We start from the raw sequence: 23,408 nt of genomic DNA, 5'->3' as shown, positions 1-23,408 counted from the left end.
AGCAGACCACAGGGTCTCTGTGGAGCAATATTTTTTTTTATTTTATTTTATATATTTTTACATCATTTTTCATTTTTGCACAATGTATGCATTTTCATCTTGGTTATATTCCCCATACAATTCCCACCCCCCTTGTTTTGACCCTAATCCCTCCTCCCTCTACCCCCCCTAGTGTGTCTCTGGTGTATAGTTGCTTGTTGATTTTGATTTTTACTTTATTATAATTAGTCTTTCTCCTGGTCCCTTATTTAGGTTTTCTAAATTCCTGCAATGAGTGAGACCATCCGGTATTTTTCTTTTTCTTTCTGGCTTATTGCACTGAGCATGATCTGTGGGGCAGTATTTTAAATAGAGCCTCCACTGACCTCCTCTGTGGGGTCAGTGAGTGGATAGGAAATGCACGACCTGTTCCGGGGGAGCCTGCTGCTCTGAGACCCCACCCTCCACGCTTGTCCTGCCCATTGTCCTCGGGGCCACACAAAGGACATCCAATTTGTTCAGCTCCCAACAAGACTTATCATAGTGGAGAAGAGAACCTATCACCCCCCCCCCCACTTATCTACTCAGTCTGCTTCTGACCGAGTTTGAGATACCCCATGCCCATCCCTGGCCACCTCTACCTGCCCCACTGCCCCGGCTCCATTTAACAATCCAGCTGAGAACCCGCCTCGCCCTCTCCCCAGTGCCACACAGTCGCTTCAGCAGACTGTCAGGTGATCTCTGAGCAGTTAGTGTGTAGGGGATCCCTAAGCTGCCCCTGCTGGGGAACCTGTCCTCCCAGAGCTCTGTCTTGGGGCACAGTAGTTGTCTTGGTGGTGGTGCTGTTGCTTTGTAAGTCCCAAGGGCTTCCTTGCCATCTGTTTCAGAAAGGTGCTCACAGCTTGACGGTCTGTGGAATGCCCTGAGCCTCCCGTCTCAGAAACCAACTGGTGTAAACTTCAGGAACACTAATGCATTACACAGCCTGGAGAGAAACTATGCTTCCTTTATGCCTTTAATCTGAGCATTTGATAAATCGCTCCTCCTCCTTCTCTCCTGTCGTCGCTCTCTGCTCCAGGGAGCAAAGGGCGGCACAGATGTATACTTGATTAAATTCTGGAGAAACCCCAAAAGCCTCCTTTAACTTCATTAGTTCTAGCCCTTCCCCAGTTCTGTACACTAGCCCCTGAATGGACGGTGGCAGGCTCCCCCCTGGGCTTTTCTCTGATGAGGCTTAGGCTCAGGTTCTCATGGGCAGAAAAGTCCGATTGGCACCTAATGGTCAAGGGAGGTGGTGGGGCTCAGGGCCCTGGTGGCAACTTGGCCACAGCAGGACTGAGGGGTCCTGCATTCTCCTCCAGCAGCTCTAGCGGTTGGATGACCCTCCGAGTCAGTGACTTTCTCCGAGCTTCGGCCATTAAGCAGATGATTGCTAAGGACTCTCACCCCGCCAAATGGATGAGCCTCCGTGCTGGAATGCCTTCAGCTGGGTGTTCTCAGCCTGGGCACCGGGGCTGCCTTTTCACTTAGATTTTTCTGCCACATTTTGGATTTTGGTAGTTCAAGGCAGAGCCTGTCCTTGGAGATTCCTCTGGATTCTATAGCCCCTTTACCCTCCAGGATGGGACATCACAGATGTGGGTGCTGGACCCAAGGCTTAGATGTCCTTGGTGACAAGAGGTCCGGTTAGCAGGCTGGCTCCTGTGAAAAGCCACTGAGCTCACCCATGCTCTTCACTTCCACCCTCTCAGGTAAGACCAGGTGAGCTGGTCCAAGACTAAGACAAGGTCCTGTGGTAGAAAAAAGGCAGTGGGATGACAGATTGTTTTTCTCAGGGAAGCAGGCCAGGTGTCCGGACTGAGCACGTGGAAACTTGATCATGCCCAGAAGTCTAGAGAAGATCAGGCTCAAGGGTTGGACTCATACCAGCAAATCTCATGGGAAGCTGAATAGGTCAATGCCAACTATAATCATTTTTGGTGGAAGGTATCCAAGTGCTTTGCTTCTGTTAGTACATTCTAACTATGCTGCCCTCCTTCTCACAATCCCTGCTACCATTTGCAAGTATTAATTTTCAAGAAGCTGATCTGGGGAGGATGGGGAGGCAGTAATGAGCCTCTGTCCACTCTCTGCAGTGGAGGGCCAGGTCCCATGCCCACTGGCAGCACCTGCCCCTATGGCTGTGTGCATGTGAATATGGAGGCCACCTGCTTCTCTGACCCCACTTTTTTTAATTCTTCTAATTGAGTATCCTCACTCTGCATTTATCTTAAAGAGTGATTATTGGGCTCTTGCCAGATGCAATTAATTTTTCATTTAATTATAAGTGATTGAGCTTTTCTGGCCAACTTCTGCTCCTCCTTCAGGCCTCAGGCATCGCCTCTTCTAGAAAGTCCTCCCTAGTCTCCTGAGTCTGGTCAGATGTCCTCCTCCATTCCCAGGATGTCCTCGTTGTTGAACTTACTGCCCTGTGTATACATCGCTTTCCATTAGAACCTTCACTTGCATGGGGGGGGACCACGTAGTTCTTCTTAATTCATCTTACTTATTCCAGGACTTGGCACAGAATAGCTGGGGTGAGGGGAGAAAGAGCTATATAGTCAGTATATAATCAGCGCTGAGAGAATGTGATGACTCAACAAGTTTGAGTTGTCTCTCATCTCTTAGGAGAAAGTATACTCCACCCCTAGTTCGAGTGGCTACTGGAATTACCTGCTGACCATTCTTACCTCTGGGAGAAGAGGTCCCTGTAGGGGCTGCCGTGCTGCAAGGCGATCCCATAGCCCTTGCTGCTGACGCTGTTGCCAATGACAGTAACGGAGCAGTCATCATCTGTCAGGGCTGCGTACTCCACCACGGCCACATCCCACAGAAAGGCATAGTTCCCCTTCTTTGCCTGAAAAACCAAAACCACTGTGAATCCAGGTGGGCCTAGCTGCTGTATTAGTGTGAGCAGGGAGGCATCCCGATAGTAGGATTTGAGGGACCCTTCCTAAATGTTCTTCCTGCCCACCAGTCAGCACTACAAACTTTTCTATTTTCTGGTCTACAAAGTGCACCACTATGATGCTACTTTCTGTGGTTAGACATGAAAGGATGTGACATTGCCTCCTGCAGCTTGCTTTATTTATTTGTTTGTTTGTTTGTTTATTTCTTTCTTACATCATTGTTCAGGTGTTGTCCCCATTTGGTGCAGCTCATCTCACAGCTGTGGGGAGAGTAGGAAGATGGTGGTAGGAAGATCTAAGACTAGCCTCCTGGGCAGTGACATGATCCTATTTCTCAGGTTAGCGGGCTCACCTTGGAAAGTGTAGAAAGTTTGACCCCAGGGAACTGAGATTTTCTGGTCAGAGATGTAGGGGGAATATAATAGTATCCCCTTAATTTATATTTCTACTTAGAACCTGACTCAGCCCTGCTTAAGGTGAACAGGGGTGATAGCCCTACATTCAGTGCCCCCAGGTGGCCATGATTTAATATCTAGGTCACAAACCTGTTATGCATGGGGAAGACTCCTGGAGGGAGAGGGTCCTAATTGTTGTGATGCCAAGCTGTGTTTCTGCGACTTGTCTTCCACTGCCTGTATAAGAGTGTGTCCACATATGCATACATGCATGAGCTCATCCAGATGTACACACATACATACACACATTTATATGCACACATGCACAGGAACACACCCACACACTCAGAGGAGTGGGTTTCTGCTCCATTTGTATATAAATGCAATGACTCCAGATTATTCCATCAGGAATTTGGCTGTGGCCACAGCTGAAATCCCACTCTATCACACATATCCACAGAAAACATCCAGTTCTGACTTTGTCTGAAGTCTGCGCACTCAGAAGGAATGTGAGCTGCTTTGCTTTTTGGAAGGGGATATAAACTAAACACTGCCACTTGAATGGCTTAAAATAGAGCATCATGTTCTTCATGCAGCAAAGTGCCTGGTTTTCATTCCATAGTGAGCAGAGGTCTCTTTGCCTTTTCCTTCCCTCCTGCCACAGTTCATGCCAGATGCTAAAAGGCCTCAGTCTGCACTTAGCAGGGCTGGCACCTCACAGACAATAGCTTAGCTCACCAGCTACCTAGCAAGGCACAAGCTTCATGGCACTGTTGCTGCTCAGGTCTCCTGCCTTTATTCTCTTGAGTTTTCATAACCTGAGACACTCCAAAGAGCACCACAGCTGCTGAAATGAAGCTAGTCGAAATTTTGCTTCTTTGGGGTCCCTAAGTACCCTGGCCCCAGGGAGCTCGTTTTCTTGTCAGAAGTTTTCCATCAGAAGAAATTGTGGTCAGAGTGTGGCCTTCCCAGCAGGAACAGGCTATTCCTAGTCATTCACCAATTTTGCCCAAAAACCTTGTAAGAAATGCCACACACCCATGCCACCCATTGACTTTCACCCCAGGGAGCAATCCAAATATTACAACAAAGCCTCATCATGCGACCAAGCCAATTTCAGAAGTCCTAAAGGATTTGACCCAGGTTGCCAAATTATACTCATCTCTCTCCCTCCACATGGGAAGATAACAGTCTTTGAATTTTTTTCCTGCTGGCAAACAAGTTTTCTCATGAAAAGATATAAATTTTCAACTTCTTATAACTGAGTTTCTCAGCAAAATGTTGACTTATGACCTAATATTTGGCTTTAGTCTGACTTTGGAGCATTTCCCATCCATGCTCACAATTCAACATGACAATCAGACATTGTTATTTGTACGATTTCAAAAGGGCATGTCATGTTGAAGGAAGAATTAAGATCAGATTCATTTCTAACTTTCAAGTGATGGTCCAAGAAGGAAAAAAAAATAGATGGCTCAGATGGAGCAGAAACGGACACTGATGAAAGCCCGGGCCGGCCACTCTTAAGGCCCCTTGGATTTCTGCAAGTCATGAGCATTAGTGTCTTCGGTTTGGGCGAAGTGACAGGTAAGCACAGCTGCATGAAGGAAGCTGCATTTATACTCCTGCTGGCCTAAGCTGGCAAGACAGGAAACATGGGAAGGATGCTGGCAATGTCTCAGCCACAAATTGCTGCTAACTAGGAGGAGGCAGTCCAGAAAAGAGGTCCTTCTTGAACTCCTTCTTAAGCTACTGAACGACCCCATCTCGTAAATGGGAACTGAGTTTCCCATTCCATTTTTTATGTCTGCTTCAGGAAGCATATGGCTGGGTCCCTAATCCACCTGACAACTCCAAAACAGGGAAGACCTGGAGAGGCTCATAAGTTACATCTTCCCCATAGGTCCAAGCAGACATTTTAACAGCATCAGGACAAGGAGGATTCGGGCTCCATCTTTCTGAAATGCTCTCCATCCCCAACATCCCTTCCTCACTTCTTCAATATCTCCGAGTTTCCTGGATCCTGCTCTGTTAGAGCCATGCTGAGTAAAGTCCAAGACCAAAACCTTCCCAGAACTTCCCAAGTTAATCAGTTTCCAGAAAAACTTCCTGTGCCTGCAGACATCTCCCTAAATTTCCGGGTGTGTCACAGACCCTGCATGAGACAGCATATTTCTTAGTCTGACTATACTTGTAGGGAGATTTCGGATGCAGCAGTAGAAAGCCCAAACATGCCATCCTCTCATGGCTACCTCACCTTTATATCAATCTTCTTGCCCCCATGTGAAATGTGCTCCACTCACCTCCCAACATTCTAAGATGTAACCTCTTCCTTGTTAGATCAGAGCCAGTTTTACATAGGATCCTTAATAATCAGGAAACTACCTCCTGATTCTGTACTAATTATCCACTGGTCTGGCTCTTCCATATGTGGGAGACACCCCAGATTTGCCAAGTCATCTGCCTACAGGAGGGCCAAGAACTTCCTCTTTCTCTTCCTTCCTATCACAGCACCATCCTGTCCCTTCTTGTGTCTAAGCATTTCATCTATTCTCAGAGGTTCAGTTCCCTCCTCTGTTGATTTGGCCTCATTATTCTCTACTTGCACTTCTTCTTCCAGTATCCATGCTCTAAACTCCATGTCAGAGTCCCTCTCTCTTTGAGAGTCCTGATGTCCACTCTACCATTTTTCCTATTTATATTAACTACTTTCTGTTGAGGAATTTTTAAAAAATCTCTTGGGAAGACATAGTAATGGCAGGAATTTCCTCTCTTCTCCACCATGCACTATGAGTTGTTTCTCACAAAGCAAGAAAGAGGTTGAAGCCAAACACCTCCCTGCAGGAACCCAGAACTCCCTTGGTCAAGTGACATGATAGATCTTTAGAGCTGGCTGCCTGCCACGTCCTGTTAATGCCAACTCATTCTTCCTTGTGTCTCCCAGTAGTGCCCTTTCTCTGTTTCCCAGGTGGATGTGGAGGCTAAGGAGGATATTACCTAAGATCATGTGCAATAAGCAGTAAGGTGTTTACAATAGATTGTTGGTATTTATTTCATAGTGCCTAAAAGATAAAGATGAGACCATCAATCTGTGTTCTGCATTAAAACAAAATGAACAAATATGATATTTCACCTCTCTAATGAGTTGTGTTATGTTCATGTGACCAGTCCACATGTACTCCAAATTTCCATTCACAGACTTACCATGTATCCATGCCTTGGGATATGGCTCTTGGAAAGTTAGGTAGGAGACAAGGCCAGTTGATTCAGCCAAGCCTCCCCTAAACCCTCAGTTCTATGCAGGTGGACAGAAGTCCAGAGAGTCCTTTAGGACTAGCTGTGAGATACTGGGACACCAGCTCAGATTTCCTCCAGGAGCTATGGAGAGTATTTGCAGAACAACTAAGCAAGTGGAGGCTGGAAAGTTGATTTAGTATAGAAAAAGAATTTCCTATTTTCGGTGAGTTTTTTTTAAGTGATAATATGCAGTGTCAGTGAGGTGTGACAAAGCAGGAATGCTCTTTCCTGGTGACAGGCATCACAGAATTACACAACCCTTCAGAGAGTGATAGCATATAGATGGCATGAACCTTTAAAAATGCTCAAAAACAGATGAGTGAATTAAGAAGATGTGGTATATCCATAATAGAATATTACTCGGCAATCAAAAATGATAGGTTCATGCTATTTTTGTTAACATGGATGGAGAAGAAGGGGATTGTACTAAGTGAAATAAATCAGAAGGAAAAATATAAATATGTGGTTTCACTTATATATCTTTTATAGAGACTTTAGAGAAACCAAACAAAAGGTCAGAGAAAGACAAACTTAAAAATTAACTCTTGAAACAGAACTGAGGCATTCAGAGGCGGGTGGAGAGGGACAGGACAAGAGCAAAGCACAAGAGTGCTTTAGTGCCAGAGTGCTAAGGTAACTCAAGTGAAGGGAGAGGTCTTATACTTTCATAATATCAATAGCAATGTAAACCAATCTTACCGCAAATAATAATAAAATAAAAAAACTTTTAAGTATAGAAAAGAACTATGAAAATTAAAATAAAATGTCATGTGTAAATTCTCAGAATAAATAAATTGCTTTTTTTGCTTCAGATTTTCTCAAATTTAATACACATTTTCCTTCAAGTTAAAAAAAAATGACAAATTTGAAAAAAAAAAAAACCCCTCATATCCTCTAACTAGAAAGTTCAAAATTTAATCTAAAAAATAACCCAAATGTTGCTATGTACTTTAAAGAAATGACAGATATTTAAAATCTAATATAAAAGTACAGAGTGAGCATGGGAACAGTTTAAATATTCCACAGAGGGAAATAATTTAATAAATTATGGTTCCAGAGTGTGATGTGACCTTATGTAATAGATAGTAATTACAAAGACTGCAGAAGCATAGACAGATGGATAGATGGATAGACAGAGGTGGGTCGATGCATAGGTAAATGCATAGGTAGATAGATAAAATAAAGAAGCAGAAAACAATATGATGGATGCACTGTTATTTTTACTATATGTGAAATATAATATGCCAAAGGACAGGTTTGCTACATAAGGGAGGGTGATCAGTGATCATTCTTAGGATGAAGTGGTTAAAAGGATTTCTTTCATCTTGTTACACCATGTACACTATCACATACTATGTAGGCACAAATCTGATGTCCATACCCCCATGTGCCCTTGGCACCTGGAGGTGCCCTTAGCCATTAACACCAAGCAAAAGCCTGGCAGAACTCTCCAGTGCTGGGACCACTGGCTCCCTGACACTACCAAAACACTTGGAAAAGTCTCCCTTACATCCCAGGTCTACATTTTGCTTTGTTTCACCACCTCTTTTCTCTAAAAGTAAAAGAGAAAAAAAGATATTTGGTTTAGATATAAAGAAGAATAGAAGCAATAATTTTAGGGAAAGATCAGTTTTGGCTTTGGAGAACGTCAAGGACATCCCGGTATCCATCCCCAGGCTGCCTGGACAGTAGCAGGTAGATGAGACACCCCCGGCTTGTTTCCCAGCAAGCATCTTAGCAAACAGAATCCAAGTCCATCCTTGAAGTCTACTCTGTCCCAGTCCATCTATGCACTACAGCATTACAAATGGGAAGGGATCAGGACCATGAGGGTGTCTGGCCCCAGTGCTTAGAGCATCCTCCCTAACACTGAGGGAACATGTTCAGCCTAGATTGCTAGAGGAAGGTTGGGCACCATAAACACAGCCACAAGTGAGCTGGGATATTGGATGACTCATTCTCTGTTCCTCCACACTGGTAATAAAATGAGATTGCATTGCTTTTCATTGCACCGCTGATTCTGTCCTTCCCAGAACTCACTTGGAGCACGAACTTTCAGAGACAATAGACTTCGAGGCAAGAGCCTCATTATGCTTTTCTACTCCAACCTAACTGCTTTTGGAAAGGGCCAAGCAACCACACTGTTTCCCAAAAAGGAGAATGTTGGTGCAGCAAACCTCAGACACAAATGTGATGAGAAAGGAAGTGCTAAGGAAATCAGGTATCTGAAGTGCCAGGTACTGGACAGGTGCCAGGGACTTCAGAAGCCTGATTTATTTTCCATTGATTATATAATTCTAGAGGGAAGAACATTAATCCTGTTTTAGTGATGAAGAAACTGAGGCTCAGAAAAATAAAATGACTAATTGCAAATAAGACCAGATGGTGAACAGCACAGTCAGGTCAACCTGAGTTCTGCCTGGCTCTAAAGAAGCCTGTTTCCCTCTGCCCTACGAAAGCTTGTGAAGGGAGGACAAGGAAAACTGCTCCTAATATCCTTGTCCTCTGAGCATGTTCTAGGGGAATGCTTCTGGTGACAAAACATACTGGAATGACAACTGTCTTCTTTTGAAAAAAAGGGGTGGTGCATAGAACTCCTGAAACATTGGGAGAGCGGGCACATGGGGGCCTACACCATCTCTGGATAGAGTTGTTGGGATACCTGGGGCTCCTTGGAAATATGAACCATCCAGTGGCACACCCGGTGCCTCTTCTGCATCCATCCTTCACCCACCAAGATGGTGCCTGGTCCTCTCAAGCACCCCAGGTCTTAGCTCCTGGGTCGTGTTCGTAAAATGGCAGCACATTGCCACTCGCAGCCTGAAGCCTGGCTACAATGACACCTGTATGTTGCACTGAGCCAAATCACAAGATGCAACAGGAGAAACCCAGACCATCTGTGAAGAAAAGGACAATTTTACAGTCTGTTGGTAGGATTGTGGGCTGGCATGATATTTCTGGAATGGCAATTTGGTAGGGAGAAAAAATGATTTTAAAATGTGAACTATGCAGCAATTCCACCCTCAGGGATTTATTCTAAAGAATTTTTCAGTTTGTGAAAGGTGTTTGTACAAAGGTTTTTAAGATCACACTGTTTAACCTAGTAAGAAATTGGAAAAAATATAGGGGCTCACAATTGAGAATCAGCTAGGTAAATGCTAGTACTCATGATGGAATATTATATTACCGTTACTAAGGTATTTATAAAAGCATTCATTCAGAAGGCAAGGAAACAACTATCTGTGGCAAACAAGAGTCATTCTGGGTTCTGGACTCCAATTTTTTGGATTTGAAGCCAACTCACTGCTTGCTGGGTATATGAGTGCAAGCAAGTTGCTGAGCATCTGTGGGTCTCATTTTCACTGGATGCAAAATGGCCCATACTTCACAGTGTTCTGATAAGGATTAAACCCTCTCAATCTATATGACATCCGTAGGGTCTTGCCAGGCATATGATAAATACTAAATACATGTGAACCAGGGCTATACTGTTAAGTGGCAATGAATCTATTATAATCGAGGATTGACATTGTGATGCTCTTTTTAAATTATGCTTATGAAGAGTCAAAACAAAGTACCCAATACTAGCCACAGTCATCTTTGGTTGATGGCAGCATGGGTGATTTCTTTTGGTTTCTTTCAATCTCCTGGATTGCCCATATATTTTGCAGGTCAGCATGCATTTTTTTTTCCTGTGCTCATGCTCCTTCCTTGAGCAAAATAGTGAAGGAGCAGAGCTCTGGACAAAGATAAACCCATTGTCATATCCCTGCTCTCTGGTGAACCTCCAGCCTTGGGGGCTAATATCACTTCCTAGAGATCTATGCTGAATGTGAAATTGTTGCAATGAGCTATGCATGGTACAGAGTGAGGCTCAATGCCTACTGTCTTCTCTTCCATTCAGATACCACTTTGATTCCAGACATCAACCTGCCAACTATTACTGAAACATCCTTGTTGCCACCTTACCCATTCCCGTCAGGCATTGCTCTACCTTGACCAAATCAACAATGCACTCTGGGTATGTACGAGAACAAGAAAAAGTATGCATGAGAATGTGGGTTCATGTATGCATATATGTAAGTGTGTGTCCATGTGTGAGTGTGAGGACCACAGCCCCCAGAGAAGCAGCAGAGATGTGGAGTCAGGTAGCATGTGCCTAGAGAACCACAAAGGGTTCAGGAAAAGTAGACCTATGCCTGGAGATAAGGAGCCTATCCCTCCCTGATCTCTCAGAATAGAAAGAGGACATCTAAATGGACATGAAAGTGCAAGGTAGACATCAATAGGATACTCCAGACAGGAAGACCACTCAGAAGCCTACCACAGGAGGCTGGAGAATCCTGACACCCCACAAGTGAAAAATAATGACCTTTACCCCTGGACTTAAACAACACTAGCTCTGGACTAAAAACAACAGCCAGCAAACCTGGTTCTTTGGGAGGGGGGATGGCACTGAACTCTCCCACAATTAGTGTAAGGGCTACTTTCCTAAAGTGCCCAAGGGGGACCAAGTCAATTTGGCTCCTTGTTTCAGGCCAGAATGAACAGAATGGAGCTGCAAATGAGAGAATACAACCAAAGAGGCAGTGAGGCAATCTGGTAGGTAGAAGCCCCGCGTGCATGGGTGTGTGTGCATGTGTGTGTGTGTTTATGTATGTATTTGTGTGCTTCAATATAGGGGGTAACCCTGCAGGTTTGCCATGGCAGTCCCAGTGAGGTCTCCATTGCCTGGGCAAGAGGACCAAGATGAATGAGATGTACCAAAACTATAGCAGCAGAAAATGTCTCTGTTGGCCAGACACTAGTCCTGCAAGAGGATTTTTGCACCCATCCTGCTGTTTCAATGTCCAAGACTAACATAGTACAGAAGAGCAAAGCTAGGGGTGGAGAAGGTAACAGGTAATTTCTCAGGCCAGCAAAACCCTTTCTCTTGTACCATATTCTCTTTGGTTCCTTTACTTCCTTTGTAGAATCTTCAACTCCATATCTTAGAGAGCACAGCATGGTATGCAGATGAGAGCCAGTCTGCAGTCTAGACTTGCCCCTAGCATGTTTGTTCAGTAACCTGAGCCCTCTCAAACTGATGACCTCATCTAGAAGGCAGGAATAGAAGTCCACCTCAAAATTTCATCACAGGAAGAGACAGAATGCAAATTGCCTGATGCAATGAAGGAATTCAAACAATAACTCTGTTCTTATGATTGCGATGATCATCACTAGCATCATTCTTACAGCTTCAAGTCTGGATCCTCATTAAAATGCAATTGCCATGGGGTAAGTAACTCTTGAAATTGTCCTCAGTCATCAGCCTGGTAAATTAGAAAGATTGCTAGAATGGGTCACAGTCTCGGCCCAATTAGTAAACTTACTACTGGTCTGTAAAAATGGAAGTGAAGCTCAGATAGTCTTGAAGGTCTCCGAATTTTGCCTTCTCAAAGTGTATGATACACACTAGTGATTTGCAAAGTGTGTTCTCTAAACTAGCAGGATCAGCATCAATGGAGAACTTTGAATAAATGTAAATTCTCAGGTTTCTTATCAATCTCACTTAATAAGACTTTGGGAGTGGGATCCAACAATCCAATTTTCAATAATTTCTCCATGATCCTGATGCACGCTAAAGTTGAAATCCAATGGTACAGACTTCTGGGTCAATCAATTTCTGTTTTTTTTTCTTAAGAGTGGATTTAGAAAGGGAGAGCATATTATGGCTCTAGGCTCTCAGAGCCTTAAATGGAAGAGGGGAAACCATAGAATTGTGAGACCAAGGCGACTGAAATCAAATTTTAAAGGAAAGTCATACTTTACATCTTCATCCTGCAAAGCACTCTACTTTGTGATTTTCCATCCATTTTCTTCTTAGTTAGTATAGGATAAACACAGAACAAACTGTGTCCATTTTCCAAAGGAACTGAGACTCAAAAAGAACTGTACCCGAGACCACAGAATCAACTATTGACAGAGCTTGAATGTCTCCCCAGGTCACCTTGATTGCAAAGGGCCTTCCTCTCTGCCACATCAAAAGTTCAACATCAGTAGCCCCAAAGAGCCACAGAGAGCTCCCTGAGCATCTGGCTCTGATATCATGCTGTTTTTTCTCTTCTGTTGCTGGATTCTGGTCAAACATTTGCTAATAATGTCTGCCTCCAGCACCTGACCCTATGAAGGTTTTATGGTTGCATTTCTTTTCGGGACCTCTGGTACTCTGTGGAAACAATATTATTTAGTAAACCAAGTATTGTTCCAGTGGGAGAAGGTTTTCACAACTCCAAAGGAGAAGGAACTGGAAAAGTCCTAAGTTAGAAGAATCAATGGCTCCCTTCCTCAAGGTCTGAAACTGCACACCATCAGCAAAACTAAGGGCAATAAACAAGATCCTCAGCAGGGCAAAGGGACTCATTGATTTTCAATGATTTGTCAAAATTTTAAATTGTCCAAAGACCATGATAAACAATAATCTAGCCTGAGTTATTCCATAGGAAAGATTAAGGGTAGAGTAAATTGGTTTGCCTAGATACAAAATATATTACAAAGAGAAAAGAATACAGAATAAAAAATATCATCCTAGGGAAAGAAAACAAGGTAAGTGAATATATGAACCCAGGCAACATAGAGGAAGGTATACTTGAGGTCAAATATCCCATAGAGAAGCACTGGGACAGAGTTGTGCAGGTACTCCATGAGTGTGCACACACACAATACATAGACACACACAAGGAAGAGTGTAAGTCCTTGTCCACGCATGCCCCATTCACTATACTAGCTTGATGTCTGGCATACAGTTGGTGCTGAAAAAAAATTGCATAAAATGATTAATGAAGAGCTGGAGGAATGAATATTAGAATCCTGGAAGACCAGGACCTTGAATCAAAGTGAGCAGGGCTGGACATGTCCTGTTTGCCCTTCCAGGGCTGTGTTCCACCCTTCTCCATCCTGCTCTCTCTTCAGAGACTGACTTTCATGGATAGCATCAATAAGCACCTTTGGCCTTTGTCTAGGAGTCACTTTCTAAGGCTGAATGAGAAATCAAATGCTAATACTAATAAAACAATATCAATAAACACCATTTTTCAACATGTTTTCTCAAACTTGAGAGGGCCTGAGCATCACCTGGAGGGCAAGTTCAAAGACAGATAATTTCTCCCTCTATAGCTTCTGATTCATTAACTCTACAGGAAGCCCCAAGAAATTACATTTTTAACTCATTCCAGCATATTCCCACATGATGCTTGTTACTGCTGATCCAAGGACCACACTGAGAATTATTGTGTTAAAATAGTCTTACAAAGCATAGAACTAATCTGTGAACATCACCTCTAATCTTTACAACTCTGAGAGGACACAGTGTTATTATTCCTATGTTTCAGATGAGGTGATTTTGGTTGGGAGATAGTTAACTTGCCCAGTATCTCACCATTAGAAAAGATGGGTACAAGAAGCAAACCCAGTTCTTGCTGACTCAAATCACATGTTCTATTCACTAAACACTGTGGCTTTAACTGAGCATTTGACTTCATTGAGACAAAGTTCAAGCGAGATCCATGAAAATATATCCTGAGATCAAGGTGGCTTTGTCATCTGAAGCCAACTCCTCTTAATGTTTCTTTAGACATCAAGGGTTTTTGGAAACTGGCAACTCAGACTATGCTGGAAGGAAAGAGAAGCAGTAAAATGTATGTGATCGCAATTAATATTAAATACTATTCCTGAATGTGTTGGGAGACATTCTTGTGGGTGTTACGTTGAAGAGTCTCATTCTCTAACCCCATTTGTGGCTAAGCGTTCCTTTATAGCTTTTGCTAAAATGTCAGTCTTGAAAGGGAGAGCTCACATAATAGCCTGAAAGCATTTGGAGGTGACATTCTAATCAAATAAATCCAATTGAACTCCCATCTCTCACAACTGAACAAGTTCTGGGTTCTACTTGGCAGAATGTACAGCTTTTTTTAAAAGATTTATTTTATTTATACAAAAACTGGGGTATAGGCCATAGGCATGGGAGGGTAAGAGAATTCACCAGAGAGAGCGGGGAGCAGAACAGGCAGATGACTGAAAACACTGCTGAGGGGAGCAGCGGGCGAGACAGGAGAGGTCTGCCACGCCATGTGGGTTGCTCCCTGGCCAGCTGGGAATTGAACCTGCACTGCAGAGGTTGCAGACATCTTCACAGCACTGTACTCAACCAGCTGCACCACCGGGGAGGCCCAGAATGTATAGCTTTGTAATGTCAAAGAATCAGAAAACTTTACCATCAGAGGGGCCTGGTAGGGCCACTACCCCGATGGACACTGGTTGTGTAACCAGGACTAACAAACACTAACTAGAATGTAATCGCTTCTCCTCACTTCCCCCTGTAACTAAGTGAGGTCTAAGACCTGGGCTGTAAGTAATAGGTCCAAGACCACGTGCATGTGAAAAGCCTTAAAACACTACAAATACCAAATTTCAGGCTTAAGATTTAAAAAAATCAAGTCCCTCACCATTTCTGTTTTCTTTGTCAGAGTTTTTACTGTTTCTATACGCTTCCTGATTTGAATTACTCCCCCACCCCTCTTCAAACACACATACAAACATGCAAGCACAAACACATGCACACTTACATACAAACACTAAAAAGTTTAAATGTAGGATCCAAAGGCACTCTTAACTACCCTATGATAGTGAGTAAAAAACTATCCATCCCAGGACCTCCCCAGTGGTGCAGTGGGTTGAGCCACACTTTGAAGCTGTCCACAGCCTCTGCAGCACGGGTTTGATTCTCTACCCACCAGAAAGAAACTCACATGGCGTGGAAGACCTCTCCTGTCTTGCCCGCTGCTCCCCTCAGCAGTGTCTTTGGTCCATCTGCCTATTCTGCTTCCTGCTCTCTCTCTGGTGAATTCTCTCACCCTCCCATGCCTCTGACTGTACCCCAGTTCTTGTATAAATAAATCTTAAAAAAAAAAGAAAAACAAAACAAGTAGGTGTTAAGTTATAGGGTTCCTAAGTTTTATAGAATAGACACATTAAAAAAAAAAAACAACTATCCCAATAGAAAGTACTGTTTCTACTCAAATAGATTTTACATTGTTGATGATGACAACAATGATGGTGATGATAAAAAAAAACTCATAATAATAATAAATACATGGAAGGTAGAATAAGTTGATGATCTTTGGGCAAACTATTTAATGTTTTTGAGTTTTGCAATTTCATTTTCAAAATAAAAATACCTTCACTGGAAAAGAAAAAGGATATAATCACAATACCACAACACAACGACTCTTTATAAATGTTATTTTCCTTCCTCCCTTACGCCCTTTTTGTTCCTAGACAAACAACATTAATATTAACAAAATGGAAAGAAAAATAAGCTAAACAAAAATTGCCAACAATCTGGTTGACACAATAAATCAAAATTGTTTTCATCAGTAATCGCTTCTTGATTTTAATATAATCAAATCACAAAACAATTTCCTTCAAATGCAAAAACTTAAGTCATAAAACCCAAAGCAATATTACTCAGTGGAACAAATAGTTCGGAATCTGCCCAAGTTTATAGCCAGCACTAAGGTGAAGTGTATGAGACCTGGGTACAAAGCAAATTATGGAGCAGAGGAAATCTGAAAAATAAATTCAGATTGAAGGGGAATGAACACCCTCCCACCCCTCTTGTGAGGAATTTGAAAATAATCAAAGTTAGCATGATGGCACAGGTATTGGTTTGATTCCAGAGCTTACCCTACCAAATTATAAAAATCGCAAAAGAAAGTAATTCAAGAGTTCATAACAAGATTTGCTTGGCAATGCTCAAAACCCAAAGCAAAATAATTTAATAAGGGAGACACAGTGGGGGCTTTCTGTGATCTTTGGACTGTATTATCCCAAACTAATCATCATCAAATGGAATTAAGCAGCAGGGTGTTAGGAAGGCACCAACTTAGTCAATTGTATGGGAACCTGATGGAGGAGACTAACAGCCCCAGGTCCTCCCTGATCCTCCTCACCCCTTCTGGCCTTCTCTGCAACTGGGTGCCAGAAATGCTGTCCATTCACATAGAGGGAAGGTGCATCTGGCTGCATTCCATACACTTTATTTCTTATACATTGAACATTTACTTTGATTTTTAAAAGGACAAAAGGCTATGGGTATTTGTTCATGTGCTTTACCCCTGTGCCTACCTCAGCTCTAGGCCCCGGCTCAAACAAATGAATAAGAGACAGGTCTGATCCTAGACAGGTTCCATGTCCAGTGGGGGATGCAACAGAGCAGGCACTGAGGATGGAGACATATCTGACGTAGCTATGCTCTGGGATGTCAGGTGTGTTAAGGGAGCCCCTGGCCCTAACTGGAGAAAGGAGGAGCTCTGGGGAGCTCAGGAAGAGTGAAGGCTTTGGCAAGGCTGTAGCGGTAACCAGGAACCAGCCTGGGAGACAAAGAAATGATGTTCTAAGAAGCATGTACAGAGGTATACAAAGGTACAGAGACTGCTCAGGTTTCCCATGACTGGAAGAAAAGGTGAGTGGCAGGCAGGACCTGAGGCTTCACTTTGTTCTTGCTTCTCCTCCACTTCTGCAGCGTATCACAAGGCAATACAATACAGATGCAGGAGTGAGAAAACTATTCCATTCACAACCTAGGTCAAATACTGACTCCAGCTGGATATTCAGCCAGTCCCTTGCCCTCTTCAAACTTCCTTTTCCTCATTACTATCTGAGGTGTGTTGAAGCACAATTGAGCTAATGCATGGTAGAACTTAACACAACACCTGATCTGTCCCAGATCTTTCCAATTTTATTTATTGTGATTTAATTCATCTAGTAGCACAAGCATTAACACAAAGCTCCAGTAGAAGGAAGGAAAACTGGCTAAAATAAGAAAAAATATTTATTTTGAAATAACACATTGTCCAAAATTAGTCTCCTGACTTTGATTTTATACCAATTCTAACTCCATTTTAAGTGGAAAATATCAAGTCCACTTGTACATATTAACTAAGCTCAGCACTTGCAAATGAGTTGATTAATGAACAGGTGAATGATTAATAAATGGAAAAAAGACCAAACACTTCAAATTGTAAAGTGTTGCAGAAGTACATATCTGAGGAAGGAGTTTGTATATCAATTCTGACTACTGAACAAAGTTAAGACAGTGAGCCATGACCTTACTCACTTTCCTCAAGCCCATTAAAATTCATAGATCACTGGTGGCAATGCTTAAAGTGGGCCAAGGAAAAAAATTAGTTGAAAAGAAAGTGACTTCTGTTCTACTTCAGTCTCCAGAATAATAAAGCAAAAATACATAATGCCTACACAAGAATAAAGAACAAGAGAGAAAAAAAATCACAATCAAGGGTATGAGAAAGGTAGAAAAAATGCCAACTTGTAAAAAGATTTCTACTACTAAAGGTAAATCCACAAGGATTTGATTTAAAATAAAACACTAAAGCCTGAGTACTTTTTTTGATTCCAAAGATAGTAATATAATTCATTCAAAGCCCTGCTTTTGGCAATACATAATAATGTTTTGTCAAGAGCTTTAAATGTTTATATCCATTTTTGACACCATAATTCTACTTTTGAAATTTTGACCTGAAGAAATAAATGTAGTAACTGAAAAAACATAAGGCAAGCGTATCTTTATTATATTATTTATATTTGTGAAAATTTGGATATGACCCAAATGACAATCAAGAAGGGAATGTCTAAATAAATTATTTTACATCTACTTGATGAAATATTAATTAGCCACTAAAATGATTTTTTGTAAAGTTTTATAATAGTGTCAGAAAAATGCAAGCTAAAATATATTTTCTATAGCATAGGGTATAACATTTTTATAGAGATTCAAAAGACTACATGCATACATACACAAACACATGAATTCTTATGACCTTATTGAGGTGATTAAAAAAACATATTTGGTTCTTTTCTGTATGTTTTTAGGACGAATATTCTAAACTTTTCTATGGTCATTAAATGACAACTGTATCTAAGAGTTCATCTCAACACCTCTTGTTATTTTTAAAATTGACATGAATTACAGGATATTAACCTAGTACAGTTGAAGTTGACTTGGATCACAGAGGCAGAGAATGTGAAGAAGGCTCAAGTGTATTAACCACATGGCCAAAGCCCAATACCACACGAAAGGGTTTTGTAGACAGTCATTGTTAAGCAGGAAAAACACAACCTCCTTCATTCCCTACATTTAGTAGAAAATAAAATGGGTTTTGTTTATATGGAATTCAACTGACTTCATTTCCTCTCTGAGTTTTCATTATTTTTCTATGTATTTTATTTTCTGTTTGCCAGTTTTCCTTAACATTCGCATATTAGGATCTTCAAAACTGAAAAGAAATCAAGGCTTTGGATTGTGAAATGTGTGCGCAGAATGGGGTTATTTTAACCTCACTAAGAATCAATCTCAGCTTTCTGTCTGCATAACCTTTTCCACATTAAATCACAGCCTTCTGCTATCCTTAGAACTCAGTAGGGATACCTTGAAGGAAAAGACTAAGTCTGATGCTTTATATTTTGAGCTGAATGATAATGAAAATACAGCATCTAAAAATCCATGGGATTCAGCTAAAATAGTGGTTAGAGGGAAATTTATAGCTTGAAATGTTTCTATTAGGAATACAAACAAGAATAAAATCAATGATCTAAGTTTTAACATTAAGAAGACAGAAGAGGTAAAAACAAATTAAAACCAAAGTAAATAGAAGAAAAAAATTAACAACAAAGCTGAAATCAATAAAATGTAACAACAGAGAAAATCAATAATGTCATAGGCTGGTGTTTTGAAGGGAACAACTATGTTCATGGATCAGTTGAATCATTACTGTAAAGATATCTACCTTACCCCAAGATTTATGGATACAATATAATAGTTATCAAAATCTCAAGCTTTTTTGAAGAAATTGACAAGATGACTCAAAAATTTCAATGGAAATGCAAGCAAAAAGAACAAAATTGGAGGAGTTAAACTACCTGATTTAAGGAAATATTATAAAGATATAACAACCAATGGAATCGAACAGGGAATCCAGAAATAGCCCTATACATAATGGACAGCCAATTTTTACTCAAACATCTCATCTATGTATTAAATGAATATGTTAAATAAATGGCAGTAGATCTACTGCTTATATGTGTAAAAAGAAGTAAACCTGGACCACTCCTTCAATTCATACACAAAAACTAATTTGAAATGCAATGTACATGTAAATACAAAAACTCCTAGAAGAAAATTTGCAAGTTTAAGGTGGGGAAAAACTTTCTTAGGACACAATAAGCATTAATTGTAAAAGAAAAGCAAGAAATTTAAAACTGAAATAATTGGTTTTTATCAAAGTAAAATAAATTCTTGTGCTCAAACAACACCATTAAGAAATGAATAGGCAAGTTATAGACTGGGCATTATATTTGTAGTTCTTTTAATGATCAATGATTCACATATCTACAATATAGTTTTTTTAAAAACTCATCTAAATCAGCAATGATAAAGTTGAAGTGCTCAGGAAAAGTGAACAAAAGACTTGAGCACGTATTTCTTAAAAGAATATATGTGGATGGCCAATTAGCACTTAAAAAAGTGCTCACATCATTAGTCACCAAAGGAATGCAAAATTAAAACAATGAACTAACTGTTCACACTCCACCTGCTACGTTGTCTACAGTCAAAAAGACTGAACACTAAATGCTGATTAGAATGTCCAGCAACTAGAATTTAACAAGTATGTCAGGAGTATATTATTAGAGGGAATGTAAAATAGCATAATCACATTGTAGGTTGTTATGCAGTTTCTTCTAGAGGCAAATGCAACTCTACCTTGTGACAAGAAAGCCCATTTTTTTGTATTTATCAAAGAAAAATGGAAACATCTCTAAAAAAAAATTGTTTAAGAATGATCATACTGTCTTATTTATAGTAGCCCTAAATTGGCAATAACTAAAATCCATGTCAATTGGAGAATGAATAAATTAAGGTTTATTCATACAATGGAATACTACTAAAAAAAAATGAAAAGTACTACTATTCACACTGTACTATGAGACTAAATCTTTCAGACATTTAGTTGTGTAAAATGCAACATAAGCCAAACACATACATTCTATGTGATTCCATGTATATGAATAATAGGACAGGTAAATTCAACCAGTGGTGGGCATCCCTGGTGGCACAAGGGGTTAAACACCACACTATGAAGCAATCCACAGGCTCTTCGTCACGAGTTCAATCCCCAGGGAGCAACCCACATGGTGAAGCAGACCTCTCCTGTCTGGCCCACTGCTTCCCTCAGCAGTGTATTTCAGTCAGTTTGCCTGTTCTGCTCCCCACTCTGTCTCTGGTGAATCCTCTCACCCTCCTGCATCTCTGGTTTGTTCCCAGCTCTTGTATGAATAAATAAAAATTTTTAAAAAATTAACCAGTAGTACTAGAAATTTGTAAGTGGTTGTATCTAGGATTAGGGAGATTTATCTACAAAGTGACCTGAGAAAACTTTCCAAAGTGATGAATATGTTCTGTATCTTGTTTTTGGTAGTGATTACTCAATTGTATACCATCGTTTAAACTCATGAAATAAATACTTAATACAAGTGCATTTTATTGCCTATCAATTAAACCTCATAAAAGACTAAGCATTATTTGTCTTTATATTTTAACAACCTTCTTTTCCTAACATATGGTATGTACTAACACAATTTGCTGACTCAATGTCAACCTTGCACTATAATTTATCCTGGACACTTTCCCTTTATGCACTGGAAAACTCACAATATTGTGGGCAGGGCTTTCTCAGTCTCAGGGAGCTCAGAGAGGTGAATTCACTCAACTAAAGCCACAGATTAAAATAAGTCAATAATGGAACTTAAGTTCACATCTCCATACTCCTAGAAAGAAGGTATTCAAACTATTTTCTTCAATGGATGCATAAGTGAATAAATGAATAAATAAGGAGAAGCTAGTCTCCAATTTGTCAAATGGAGATGGTGCCTTTTGAACAAATACAAAAGAGATACAGATGCATGATTATCCAACATGAGTGCCTGGGCAGGAAGAAGGGTCATAGAATTCCTGATTCACATTTACTTGGAAGCAGAGAAAGGACAGAATACATGTCTTGGAGGATGCAGGGCTATGTATAGAGCACTCTTGCTGGTTTCCACCACCCAGAACCCCCTCATTCATACCAGGCCCCTTTTGAGAGGTTCAAACCTGTGTCAAGGACCACTTTCATCAACTTGGCCAAGCCTTCTTGATCATCAAACCTACTGTGCCCAAGTATGGTGTGCCATCCATATAAGCCTCTTCCCCTCCTCACTAGACACTCCAACATTCCAAGGAACCAAGATCTTCTGTCATCTAGATCCTTCCAAATGGAGTCGGCTGCAGGACGCCAAAGTTCCTGTAGAAGGCTGTCATCCTTCTAGGGACATCTTTTCTGCCATAAGGGTTGGTTCCATACACTTGGCAGGGAGCATGTGATAAGAGAACAGGCTTTGTCACAAATGTCCCAGAGTAGCGAGCAAGGGGAAGTAGTCCATGCAGGTGCTGATGGGCGGTAACCACACACAGTCTGGTGGCAAAGCAGGAAGTAGGTCAGTGTGAAAATAAATAAGACTTGTGGGTTGTGAGTCCTGTTTTCCTCTTGCATTTGCTTTCACACTTTATGATCTCAGTGATATTAACTGTGTGGGAAAAACCACTTTCTGTTAGGATTGTTACTTCCAAAAGTAACTTCCTTCTGAAAAATACTATCGTCAGTCACAGGGTCTGAAACAAGGTACTTGTCCATTTATTCAAAGAGCTCAATGAGCTGTGAAGATTGACATTTATTTTTTTAAACATTTTTTTAAAGATTTATTTATTTATTTGTTTGTTTGTTTGTTTGTTTATTTATTTATTGAAGCTCTGGGTATAGTCAGAAGCGCAGGAGGGTGAGAGAATTCACCAGAGCCAGAGCAGGAAGCAGAGCAGGCAGAAGGACCGAAGTACACTGCTGAGGGGAGCAGCAGGCGGCAGGAGAGGTCTGAGCTCCATGTGGGGCCCTCCTCCGGTGGCCAGGGAGCAGCCGGGGATCAAACTGGCGCTGCAGAGGCTGAGGGCAGCTTTGCAACCCAGCGCTCAACCACTGCACCACTGGGGAGGCCCAAGATTGACATTTAAACTATTAACACTGTACTCTATTTGACAATGTTATTAAATATTAGGTCTGATTTATGGAAAGGCTTAATAAATTGGCAGTCCAGGTCAGCCCTGGCACTTCACAGAGATTGGGTTCTGCTGGATGTTACTGGGGAAAGCTTAGCAAGCTAAAGAAGAAAAATAAAATAACCCTATCAACAATATTAAAGTCTAAATTCATATGACAAAGTTATTATCATATAAATTTGAATCACTTGCCAGTTCAATTCTGCATCTCAAAGTTTCTCTAATTGATATTTTTAATAGTTTGGAAATCCAAAGATAAAACGACGGGCTTAAATAACCTTTGCTATAACACATGGGAAGAAGAGCAAGCCTTTTAAAAATGAAGCCAAGCATATATCTGTGTACTTTGGTACAAAGTACAAAGGAAGGGGGATGAAGATTATGCAAGGACAAGAAGGCACACTGAGGCACAGAAATGGGGTGTTACCCTATGTGAAGAGGCAAGGTTGGGGGACTTTGCCCCTTTTTTTTGGGGGGGGGGACCCTCGCCGGCTGCCGGGGATCAAACCGGCACTGCAGAGGCTGCAGGCAGCTTTGCAACCCAGCGCTCAACCGCTGCACCACCAGGGAGGCACGACTTTGCCACAT

The 23,408-nt window shown here is 41.3% G+C and overlaps 1 protein-coding gene across 1 annotated transcript in view; it reads right to left on the bottom strand.

Moving 5' to 3' along the window:
* GRID1 (glutamate ionotropic receptor delta type subunit 1) overlaps positions 1-23,408 on the bottom strand; it is a 598,797-nt gene that overhangs the window by 14,029 nt on the left and 561,360 nt on the right. The window contains exon 14 of the mRNA XM_054690113.1: positions 2,709-2,875. Coding sequence (XP_054546088.1) covers positions 2,709-2,875 — 167 coding nt within the window. The remainder of the gene's footprint in view (positions 1-2,708; positions 2,876-23,408) is intronic.

The sequence above is a fragment of the Talpa occidentalis genome, unplaced genomic scaffold, assembly GCF_014898055.3.
Source record: "Talpa occidentalis isolate TD23 unplaced genomic scaffold, MPIMG_talOcc4v2.1 talOcc4.8, whole genome shotgun sequence".
NCBI lineage: Eukaryota > Metazoa > Chordata > Mammalia > Eulipotyphla > Talpidae > Talpa > Talpa occidentalis.
This window is presented reverse-complemented; position numbering and strand designations above follow the sequence as displayed.